Here is a 13075-nt window from a genome sequence, read left to right on the forward strand (position 1 = left end):
CGGTTAATTAAGTAATGGGTTATAGTTCCTCTGAGGCTTGGGAAGATGCATAAAGTATGTTGCTATGTACCTAACCTAAGCATGATTGACACGGGTTATTTCAAACATATGTCGATGGATTTTTGGTTATATAGTCTTTTATTGATTCCAAGGCATTCCTCTCAATCAGTAAACCTAAGGGTCGTTATTTTTTCTGATTCTACTTTGAATGGCTTCCATTTTGGTCCCTATCCTTATATGGCTTAGGAAATTTTGCTATTTGTGTATTTAATCTTATTAGTTTTAGTAATTTGTTAGTTTCTTTTAAGCTTCAAGATTATATGTATAGTGCAATCTATCTATTAGGCTCGTGTTGGTTTGATAAATCTATAATATAAATTCAAATCTTCAACTACACAATGGAAATGGATTGTTCTCTGAACTTCAAAGTTGTTTGAAATATAATTGTTTTTTTCTGTAGCTCGTGTATGCAAACATGATTTAGCAACATAGACTTTGATTTAATTTTGTAAATTGTAAACTAACTCTCTGCAAACAGAATTTAGCAACATAGCTTTTGCACGTCAACTGAGAAATAGCTTTTGCACGTCAACTCGGAATGGATTTGTTTGAAATTGTCAAAGTTGCGTATTATTTTGGTATGTGAAATCAACTGTATACAAACGCAAAGGTAACACACAAAACTTGCCAATGTCTTTGTAATGCATTCCTTAATATTAGTCTTTTCTTCAACTTTTGTATACAATTATAAGAAACCTTTATACAAGGTGAGTTGGTTGATCTTTTCCGTAATTTTCAAATATAGAATGGAATCATTTAAAGTTAACATCATTCAAATTTATTTGGTTTGACATTCACACAAAAAATGCAATTTTAGCATCATCCAAAAGTCGAACCACTCATACGTGTGCATATAGAGAGAGGGTCCCCTTCTTTGTTGGAGTTCCATGGACGCTTTCTTCTTTCACTATATACATATGTAATCCTAACTATTACTCTTAGGAGAGCTGATATACTACTCTTTCAAACACGAACCCTCATAAATCTCTACATTTTGAATATACAAAAATACACACTAAGTCATTAAACGTGATGTGGAAATTTATAAAACAATTTATATACTCAACAACCCTAGTAGACTTCTAATCTCACATTCTTGCACTCCCCCCAAACTTTTTGAGATGTTCTGATGATGATACTATACAAGGATAAAACGCTATTATCAATCATCGGGTTAACCGGAGAGTCCCTCCTAGCTCTACCGGAACCAATGGAACAAGGGAGTGAAGAACATCGGTTATCAGCGGCCGGTAACTCGGTTCTGGCTGTACGCACAGCACAGCCATGGCTGCTACCTGAGAAAGGAATTAACAGTTTCGGTTCAGCAATTGTACAAAGTATCTAAAAGCTCACCGGTTTACATCGGTTAGATTCAAAACCATCAAAACAAACCTAATGGATTGTTATATGCAACATTCAAGTTTAGTCAAAGTTAAAATGGTTGGTTCGATCTTGAAAACTAAACCTGGTATAAGTGCTTAAGATCCATTGAATCTTTTATAACCGGATCCACGATGTTTGGGAGTTTCGATCTATCGGTAAGTTGTGGCATTGCCTGCAACATTATCATCAACACAACATATTCAAAATCAACACATTCTGTAAACCTTCTTAAACCGGATTAATACATACCCAAGTCACAAGAGACTGACACTGAGATGGACTCAATTTCTCAACCGGCCGCCTACCCAACAAAAGTTCAAGAAGAACCACCCCAAATGCGTAAACATCACTCTTATCCGTCAACTTTCCTGCATACAGAAAAAAATAGTATTATCAATAAAATCGATGATCCTAGTTTAGTGATCCTGATTTAACCAGTTTATGTAGTCAGGACATACATGAGAATGAGTCAGAGCAAAAGAGAGGATATTACCGTCTAGGAGATATTCGGGGGCAACATAACCAAGGGTCCCGGAGAGTTTAATGTTGTTACTCCCATGCACTCCAACCGACACAGCAAGACCAAAATCTGAAATCTGCATTGTTGCAAAAGAGATATAACATAAAAAAAACTAGTAAAATTTCAAGGTTCTGGATTCTCATTTCCTTCTCATTTGACATTTAGTAACAAGAACCAATTCTAATCAGCAACATTTTTCAAAGAAGAATTTACCTTGGCATTGAAGGAAGAATCAAGAAGAATATTAGACGATTTCAGGTCCCTGTGGATAACTGGTGGACGACAATGTTCATGGAGATACTCTAGTCCTCTGCAGACAACCAGAGCAAAAAACGGTTTGCATGTTTATAGAGATTAAAAAACCAAGATTAACCAATGAGGAAACCGGCAAACGAGCTGAAAAGTGTCGGCTATTTAATTATACCTAGCTGTATCTAGAGCAATCTTCATACGCATATGCCATGTTAGAGCGGATCCACACGAAGGTCCTAAGACATTAATTATAGAGATAAAATCAATAAATTAAAGTGATTTAATCATTCATGTGGCCACATGAAATATTTAATTCATATCCTTTTTTATAATTTCTATTTATATAATATTATCTCTTTGGGTTAAACAAAATCATTATTAAAGTTTCAGAACATGTTTTCTTTACCATGTAACTGATCATCTAAGGATCCTGTCTCCATCAACTCATAAACGATGAAACTCGAGTTGATTTCACTTGCAGAGCCCAACAATGATATAATATTGGAGTGCTGGATCTTGCTCAACAGCTCAACTTCATTCTGTTTAGATCTCCATGAAATCAATAAAAAAGATCCAAAAATCAAAATAAACTTGAGAGTTGTTCTGTTACCTGAAATTCTCGTTTTGCTTCTTGGCTAACGTTTTCGATCTTTTTAACCGCTGCTTTCGTGTTGTTATCCAAAGAAGCCTTGTAAACGCATCCAAAACCGCCTTGTCCGATTACATTACTGTCTTTGAAACCGCCCGTCGCTTTCTCTAGCGTCTTGGAATCGAACCGCTGCACATAACCTTGATTGCTAGATGTTCGGTGAGTTTTTATTGAGCTTAGCCGCCTCATAATCATTGAAAATGATGAAGTCCCACTCTCAGCATCTTCATTTGAAAACATTTTACAGAGATCATTACCAAAAAAAAGAAGAAGCAAATAATCATAAACAAAACTTAAAAAAAGATAATAATGAATGGACCTTCCACTGAAACTATAGACGCACAAAGAAATAATCTAGAAAATTAACAATTACCAAATTCAATGAATTTAACTTATAAGATGATGAATTTACCTGAAATCTTGATGGGTTTGGGAGCTTTCTTGCGACAATATATCCAGAAGCCAAAGCAAATCAAGATTATGATACCAAGAGAAGAGGAACTGATTATGAGACCAATCAGAAGTTTCTTATGTGCATCTAATCTGTGTTCTTGGTCACTTCCCATTAGAACTCCTGACACAAGAAAACAAATAAAAACACAAAGAAATTTTATCTAGTTCATCAATTCATTGACTAGATTTCATCTGTGGAATATGGTAAGTTGAATCAAACCCAGGATTCACATAAGAAGGGATATATTAATTTCTCTTACAAATAATTTATTTAAAAAGACAAGGAGTCAGTAGGTAATAAATACTATCATTTAATTATCGAATACAAAAACAAATTTCGTTTTGATTTTCGGAATTCGAGGAGTAGAGATAAAATCCAGATACCCAGAAATTAAATTAAAAAACAAAGCCAATGAAAGTCAACCAAATTGTATTTAACAAGAACAGTAGAACACTATCTCCAAATAATATTCAGAAATTCAAGCTACAGTCAATATTAATAATTGGAAATTTGGAATATAACAAAAATCAATCGGTTGGAAAAGAAAATACCTGGAGAGACAGTAGTCATGGAGGGGTAAACAGGAGCTATAGAAGGATTTGAAGCCGAAAAAGATGATGATGAAGAAAGAGTGAGGAATTGAGTAAGAAGGATCTTCACAAGAAACCGAAACTGAAGATGAACAAGTTTCTTCATTTTTGTTTTGTTTTTTTGCCAAGAAAAGAAGAGATGTGAATGGATTCACTCTCAAAGACGTTTTGGGGTTTTGAGATTCTTTAAGAAAGCGAAGAGTGAACGAACTATCGCTTTCTCTCTAAGCTGTCTCTTTCTCACTCGCTGTCTTCTTGAAATCTCTTTTTATGATTGCATAAAGGAGGGAAAGAGAAAGGGATTTCCTCTTTTAAAAAAAGTTGGGTTCTGTTATAATTATATTATATATTGTTTCATCTTTATAAGTGTTATCGTATGAAAGTTTTACCTAAATAATAAATGTTACAAATATATGAAAAAGAAAAGTAAACATAAAGAAGAAGAACTATACCAAAGAAAAGAGAGAATTTTATTACTATAGTTCGAAAGGGGCACCTTACAAATGAACTCAAACGTTCAATATATAGAGAAGATATGAGACATATTTTACTGTGAAACATTAATAGAAATGGGATCCACTTTGAAGACAATACGTAAAGTATTGACTTTTGCAACACTCCCCCTTGGAGACCATCATCTTTAATGTTTTACCGTGCATCTTCATTGCCTCGTTAAAAACCTTTCTTTGGAAAACCCTGTGGGAAAAACCATAGTAAGGTAAAAAGAGTACAATTCAGAAACTCCCCCTTGAATAGACGATCATTGCAGGTTTTGTTGATGACGCATTCCAATATTGTAAACATGTTTTCTGAAAGTCGTAGTGGGTAGTGACTTCGTAAAGAGGTCTGCAGCATTGTCACACGACCGAACATACCTAACTTCAATTTCTTTATTTTTCTCAAGTTCTTGGGTGTATGAGAAGAACTTTGGTGGAATATGTTTGGTTCTGTCACTTTTGATGTATCCTTCCTTCGTTTGAGCAACACATGCTGCATTGTCTTCATATAAGATAGTCGGTTCTGAATTGACGTTGATCTCACTACTTGAAAGTATGTGTTGACTTATTGATCTGAGCCAAACACATTCTCTACTTGCTTCGTGTAGAGCAATTATTTCAGCATGGTTCGAGGAAGTGGCTACAAGTGTTTGTTTCTGGGAGCGCCATGATATAGCAGTTCCTCCAACTGTGAAAACGTAGCCAGTTTGTGATCGAGCTTTATGAGGATCAGATAAATACCCTGCATCTGCAAAACCAACCATTTCTCCGTTTGAGTTGTTAGGATAAAATAATCCTAAATCAATTGTTCCTTGGAGATAACGAAAGATATGTTTGATCCCATTCCAATGTCTTTGTGTGGGAGATGCACTGAATCTTGCCAAAAGATTGACAGCAAATGATATATCAGGTCGAGTACAGTTTGCAAGATACATAAGTGCTCCTATTGCACTTAGATACGGCACTTCAGGACCAAGTATCTCTTCATTTTCTTCATGTGGTCGGAAAGGATCATTTTCAACATTGAGTGACCTAACGACCATAGGGGTGCTTAATGGAGTTGCTTTGTCCATGTTGAATCGTTTCAATACTCTTTTCGTGTAAGTAGATTGGTGTACAAATATACCCTTTTGAGTATGTTCAATTTGTAAACCAAGACAATACTTTGTATGTCCAAGATCTTTCATCTCAAATTCCCCTTTTAAATACTCGGATGCCTGTCGTATTTCTCTTTGGGTCCCAATAATATTTAGATCATCGACATATACGGCAATTATTACAAATCCGGAAGATGTATTCTTGATGTAAACACAAGGGCATATAGGACTATTTATATACCCTTCTTTAGTTAAATGCATACTGAGACGATTATACCACATACGTCCAGATTGTTTTAGGCCATATAATGATCTTTGCAATTTTATTGCACATAACTCCTTAGGTTTAGAACTTAATGGTTCTGGCATTTTAAATCCTTCAGGGATTCTCATATAAATATCAGTGTCCAATGATCCATATAGATATGCTGTAACGACATCCATTAGACGCATCTCTAGGTTTTGATTAGCCGCAAGACTCATCAAAAATCTAAATGTGATTGCATCCATAACAGGAGAATATGTTTCTTCGTAATCGATCCCAGGTCTTTGAGAAAATCCTTGAGCTACAAGACGAGCCTTGTATCTCGTCACTTCGTTTTTCTCATTTCTTTTCCGAACGAAAACCCATTTGTATCCAACTGGCTTCACAGCTTCAGGTGTGATCACAATGGGTCCAAATACTTCTCGTTTGTTAAGCGAATTAAGTTCGACTTGTATTGCATCTTTCCATTTTGACCAGTCATGTCTCTTTTGACATTCCGAGATAGATTTTGGTTCTGGATCATCACTTTCTTCATCTATCTCTTTTGAAACAAAGTATGAGAAAAAATCATCAATAACATTCACTTTGTTTCGATTCCATATTTTTCTATCATGGATGTAATTAATAGAAATCTCATGATTTTCTTCAGTATCCTGATGTTCAATATTGTCACCATCCTCATGGTGCATTTCTTCCAAATTTTTTTCATGATTGGAAGGATTATGTTTTTCCATCTCCTTTCGCTTTCTAGGATTTTTATCCTTAGAACCAACCGGTCTACCACGCTTCAAGCGTATTTTAGACTCTCGTGTATTATCTTCTACTCCACGTTCATGTGGCATTTCTATACGAGCAGGAGCATTTGCAGCCGGTATATGTGACTTTGTAACCGATTTGGTGTCTGCAAAAGCATCAGGTAGTTGGTTTGCGATGCTTTGTAAATGCATAATCCGACGGACTTCTAATTCTGATTGTTTTGTAGGAGGATCAAGGTGTAGTAAAGATGGTACACACCACTTAAGGTCCTTTCCTACTTGTTTATTTTCTCCCCCTAGAATTGGAAATATTTTTTCATCAAAGTGGCAGTCAGCAAAACGTGCCGTAAATACGTCACCAGTTTGCGGTTCTAGGTATCGTATAATTGATGGAGAATCACAACCAACATATATCCCCAATCTCCTTTGAGGTCCCATCTTCGTACGCTGGGGAGGTGCAATTGGCACATAGACAGCGCAACCAAAGATTCTTAGATGAGAAATATTCGGTTCTCGTCCAAATGCTAATTGTATTGGAGAGTATTTGTGATATGCACTTGGTCTCACCCGAATCAATGCTTCTGCATGCAAAATAGCATGTCCCCATACAGAAGTTGGGAGTTTTGATTTCATAATCAATGGTCTTGCAATTAGTTGCAGACGCTTAATTAATGATTCAGCCAAACCGTTTTGTGTATGAACATGAGCAACAGGATGTTCAACATCAATTCCAGTTACCAAACAATAGTCATTGAATGCTTGGGAAGTGAATTCACCAGCATTGTCTAGTCTAACTCTCTTTATTGGATAATCAGGAAACTGAGCTCTTAGTTTGATTATCTGAGGTAAAAATCTCGCAAATGCCACATTTCGAGAGGACAGTAGACAAACGTGTGACCATCTACTCGACGCGTCGATCATTACCATAAAATAATAGAATGGTCCACAAGGTGGATGTATAGGTCCACAAATATCGCCTTGAATTCGTTCAAGGAATTTTGGTAACTCTTTATCTATTTTAGTTGGCGATGGTCTTGTAATTAACTTTCCAAGAGAACACGCCGTACATGTCATTTTATTCCCCTGATATACTTCTTGGGGTTTCAGTGAATGACCATGTGAGTTCTCAATGATTTTTCGCATCATTGTGGTGCCTGGGTGACCAAGACGATCATGCCATAGTGTAAAATCGTTAGAATTTTCTTTAATCACAAAATGTGATTCAATGGCACTTATAGATGTATGATGCAGACCAGAAGGGAGTTTTGGTAGTTTTTCCAATACTTTTTGTTTTCCCGATTTCTCATGAGTAATATACATATACTTCTTTCCATCCTCAGTTGCAGACTGAGTATCAAATCCTTGAAGATATATGTCTTTAAAACTCAACAAATTCCTTTTAGAATTTGGAGAAAAGAGTGCATCCTTTATCGAGAATATCGTCCCATTAGGTAATGCGAAATGGGCTTTACCAATCCCCTCAATTAAATCTGCAGGACCTGATATTGTGTTAACAGTGATATTTGTCGGTTTTAGTTCAGAAAAGTATTTTCTGTGTTTCAGAATAGTGTGCGTTGTTCCACTATCTGGTATACAAATATCTCTAGCATTGACCTTGGTTGATGTTCCATTTGCAATGTCCATTTCTGAGACAACAAAAGAATTAACATAAATAAGATAATATTATTCATAAAATATTACACATTATTGGTAAACATTAAACACACAACAATTATGCATAAGTAGGTGAAAAACACACAATAATTATACATTAATCTTCCACAAGAAATAATTATTTATGGTATAATTGTGGAATTTCAAGAGTCACATGATGGGCACTTAAGCGTCCGTGATAGCGGTCTCCTCGAAATCATTCACAAAGTCAGACGCATCGAGGTGCGTTGTACCCTCAGAATGTTCCGCAAAGTTTACCTCCTTTTCTTTCCCTTTGACGGACTTCTTGTACAGATCACAAAGGTGTGCAGGGGTACGACATATACGAGACCAATGTCCCTTAGTACCGCATCTGAAACAAGCATCTTCTCGCTTCTGGGAGGTACTTCCTTGTTGTTCTTTTCCCTTAGGGGATTGTTCAGAGCGGACCCACTGGAATGACTTCCTATCCTGTGGATTGTACTTTCGTCCACGTCCACGGTAGTTTTGACGACCACGTCCGCGACCGCGAAAAGCCTTATTTTCTTTTGCTGGTTTCTTCGCATCTAATGCGTTTGCTTCGGGAAACGCTTTGGAACCAGTTGGACGAGTCATGTGATTCTTGATAAGAAGCTCGTTGTTCTTTTCTGCTATGAGAAGTGCCACAATCAAATCCGAAAATTTGGTATATCCCCGCAACCTATATTGTTGTTGCAGGGTGATGTGGCTCTTGTGGAATGTGGTGTATGTCTTTTCAAGCATTTGAGACTCGGTGATTGTATCACCACAGTATCTCAATTTAGCCACAATTCCTAACACAGCAGAATTGTAATTCATCACTTTGTCGAAATCTTGGAACCTCAGACTCTGCCATTCATCTCGAGCAAGTGGAAGTGTTATGTCTTTCTGATGATCAAAACGATCTTTCAGAGACTTCCATAGCTCTTTAGGATCTCTCATATTGGCATAGTCATAAATAATACTTTCATCAAGGTGTCTTCTAAGGAAGATCACCGATTTCGCTTTGTCTTGAGGTGTTGAAGTATTGTCCTCTTTAATGGTCTCAGATAAACCAAGAGATTCAAGATGAAGTTCGACATTTGTAACCCATGAAATGTAGTTGGTGCCCGTGATGTCTAGAGCGGGAAATTGAATTTTCTCCATGTTTGCCATTGATTTTCTAAGACAGAAAATAATAAATTTTATTAGAATTTCATTAATTTTATATGGAACCGATTACATTGATAGTACATGCAATTATTAGTAAAAATAATGCTAACAAACATAATCCGATGTTAATGCCAAAATATTCATGAGTGGATCCTTCAACTAAAATAAAATACATAGACGAAAAAATAAAAATCGCACATAAAACTAAAAACAATCGAATCATCATTTTTTTTTTTTTTAATGAAAATAAGAGGAGAGCGATTTGAAAATATTTAAGAGAAGATAAAATGTTTTGGATGGGAGAATGAAGTGAAAATGAGTTGTATTTATAGATGAAAAATACTATTCATTAGCCGTTAACTAGCCGTTTAAAAAGTAAATTTTTTTTTTTTTTTTTTATATTATTATTATAATTTTAAATTTACATACGACCGTTGGAAGTAAAAGCATAAAGTAAAAACTAAACAGAGATCAATAGCGAGCAATTATAGAATTTATCAGTTTAAATATAAATATAGGTGAATATATATATTTTAACAACTAAATATATTTAGTTATATATGGTGATAAAATTATCTAACAGGTTTAAAGTGAAAATATTAATGTGATCAGATTTATAAAATAATAAATTATGATAACAGAGTCATATATTGTAAAATAACAAATTAAACATTTAGGCGGTATACCGGCCATTATGGTGCCATAAGCAACCATTACAAAATTAACAATAAGAGACGGGGCGGCAGGGCCGCACTCCGGTAATCAGAAACATAATAAATAAATGGAGGCCCCACTCCGAACATAATAATCAGAAAAGAAAATTTTAGTAGTAGAGTGATCGTGCTGATAACGTGTTATAATTATATTATATATTGTTTCATCTTTATAAGTGTTATCGTATGAAAGTTTTACCTAAATAATAAATGTTACAAATATATGAAAAAGAAAAGTAAACATAAAGAAGAAGAACTATACCAAAGAAAAGAGAGAATTTTATTACTATAGTTCGAAAGGGGCACCTTACAAATGAACTCAAACGTTCAATATATAGAGAAGATATGAGACATATTTTACTGTGAAACATTAATAGAAATGGGATCCACTTTGAAAACAATACGTAAAGTATTGACTTTTGCAACAGGTTCTCGTTTATTGAACCAATATTATTATTATACTAAAGCTGACGAAGTAACGAGGAAAGATTCGGGACAAATTCACACTTTCTTTACTACTGAATTTTTAAACTTGATTGTATATTTCTTTTTTTGGTCAAAAAACTTGATTATAAAACGGAGAAACTATTTAGAGAATGTGTTAAGAACAAACGAGTTCCTGTAAACGGAGAGAGCACTCGTATGACCCCAGAGGCCCAGAAGATGGCGAAAAACAAGAGGCAGGGAATGTGATCGCGGTGGTAAGTACCTAGGGAAATAAACGATGGATTTTTTTAATATAATTCTGCAAATTTAGAGAAATGGAGTGACAAGTTTTGTTTTCCCTAATTAATTGAAAACTCAGAAGAGTTAATTTTCAACTTGCAAAAAAGTTGACCAACAATAGAAATATATATATATATATATATTGACTTGTGAAAAGTGTTTACTAAATTTTGTTGTGTATTATGGATCAAGAGAGTACAGCTTATTTTTAAGCTAAACATAATCAAAGGACATAGTTAAAGGGGTTATGGTGATAGTGATGTGCAAAATATTATTAAATTTTAATTTGATCCAAAAATATAGATATCTTTAATTATTTGGATCAATTAATCTAATATGAAGTATCTGTTTAAAATAGATTTAATCACAAATACTAATATATAAAAGACAAATACCCGACCTAAATGGTATATGTATACATACAAATATAATTAATTATATATATTATTTAACTATTTTTCACCTATAAAATTTTACAATATTTTTATTCGCTAATTTCCATTATTAGTTACTAAAATTTTAAAATGATTTTTTTAAATTATGTATTTTCACTAAATCTTAGATGTTTTTTTTTGAAAATGTTTGAATTTAGTTATTTTTATTCATTATTATTTATTTTACGAATCAAATCATCCAGTTAAAAATACCCTATTTTATCAGATATTTGGACACTGAATGTCTAAATACATTAAAACAAATCAAATCTTAAGACTATTAATCCGAACAAATTGAAGTGGATCACAATTACCTTCAGAAACTTGAACATCTGGTCTGTGCCCACCTCTATATGGTGTTATGTTGAGGTCAAGAGATATATGGAAGGTTCATGTATGGATAGGCCATGTGATGTAGTGGGTTGTGACTGAGTTTTGTTGGTTATGCCAATTGGCGCATTGTAGTTGCTGTGCTGGTGTAAAGTCTAGAATATCACGAGGCAGAGAGACAATGAGTTTAGAGGCAGAGATAGCTCAGAAATGAGAGAGATGGAAGTTGCGGTTGAGGATCGACAACCAGATTTTATTTTATTTATTTATAATATTTATAGTTTTATACCAAAGGTTGAAAAAGGAAAAAGTTTTGTAGTTTCATGTTGATTGCATAATTGATTAGCAAAAAAGTTGTGTTAAATATCTGAGTGGTTTATATATTTTCTTATTAATAATCAAGTGTATAAAAATAACTCCATGATTATAAAAACTAAAGAGATCGTCTAAACAAACAAGGTCATTTAAACATAGTATTTTTGATAAGAATTGAGATCGTCAAAAAGGTGTTTTCCTTTGAAGAGAAGAGCTTATCCAAGACAATTGTGGTTGTCGTCTATGTTGACAACCTCCAAATGCGAATAGTCATCTTTGTGAAGTTGCATTTGTGTATGATTCTCGTTTCCTTTTTCAATTTTTTTTATAGCAATGTAATTTTCTTTATCAGTGGAGAGTATATTTTCTTATACGAATTAACCTGATTTTGGGACTAGCATTCAGATGAGCTTTGTGCTAGGCTCATTTCCAGCAATACCTAAAATCAAGTTGTAGTTAAATTTAGTATAATATATAGTTTTAAAAATATTTCACCTAAAATTAAGTTAAATCCAGTTTTGTACTTCTGTTTTAATAGTATCAATCAATTATATGAGTATAATATGTAATGCATTTCTTATGTTTGGTTTCATTATTATTAGTACCTGGTTAGTGTGTAATTGGTATTGATGTAATCTTCCTTTTAAGTATTTCTTCTATCTAAGTTTGAAATAACTCTTCAAATAACTCCATTTGACATTTGTTCAAGATTTTCTCTTGTTCAACTGATTCTTAATAAGATGTTTGTTGGTGATTTGGTAATAAGAGGTTGCTTGCGAGGATAATGAGGATGATTGAGTATGTGTAAAATCATTGGTTGCTTGTGAGAATTATGAGGAGATTTTGATTGTAAAAGTACAATCACCCACAAATTGTATATAATTAAGGTTTTTTTTTAATTTCGTTTTGTACTATATCTATATCACAATGGCTCTTATTGCCTTAGTTTTATGGGAAAATAGTGTCATTGAACCTAAACAAATCCGCCATGCTTTGGTTTTCTATTTTTCTCTTTAGTAAAACCTTAAACAAAAAACCGAATTATAAATGGTTTGAATTTAGTTCAGGTTTAAATTTCAAAAATCAACAACCCATAAATGCAAGTTAAATCCAGAAAAACTGAATTATTTTAGGTAATTCAGATTTTTTAAAATACTTTTTTTAAATTATATGTTTATATATAATTATTTTAAACTAAAAATAAATAATATT

At 33.8% G+C, this 13075-nt stretch overlaps 1 protein-coding gene across 2 annotated transcripts; it reads right to left on the reverse strand.

The window, feature by feature from the left end:
- Positions 1 to 1021: 1021 nt before the first annotated feature.
- Positions 1022 to 11740, reverse strand: LOC108849515 (probable receptor-like protein kinase At1g80640). Of its 2 annotated transcripts, none has more exons than XM_057009635.1 (10): positions 11533 to 11740; positions 3277 to 3438; positions 2826 to 3088; positions 2622 to 2754; positions 2388 to 2451; positions 2177 to 2273; positions 1937 to 2039; positions 1693 to 1811; positions 1526 to 1615; positions 1022 to 1355 (listed from the first exon to the last, which is right to left on the reverse strand). In XM_057009635.1, exons 2-10 carry the CDS (start codon positions 3428 to 3430, stop codon positions 1227 to 1229), a joined length of 1152 nt encoding a protein of 383 aa, XP_056865615.1. In that variant the 5' UTR covers positions 3431 to 3438; positions 11533 to 11740; the 3' UTR covers positions 1022 to 1226. The 2 variants fall into 2 exon arrangements, with proteins under 2 accessions (XP_056865615.1, XP_018478574.1); XM_018623072.2 differs by lacking the exon at positions 11533 to 11740 and adding an exon at positions 3870 to 4215.
- Between the last annotated feature and the right edge of the window lie 1335 nt (positions 11741 to 13075).

Source organism: Raphanus sativus, chromosome 4 (genome assembly GCF_000801105.2).
Source record: "Raphanus sativus cultivar WK10039 chromosome 4, ASM80110v3, whole genome shotgun sequence".
In the NCBI taxonomy this organism is placed as follows: Eukaryota; Viridiplantae; Streptophyta; class Magnoliopsida; order Brassicales; family Brassicaceae; genus Raphanus; species Raphanus sativus.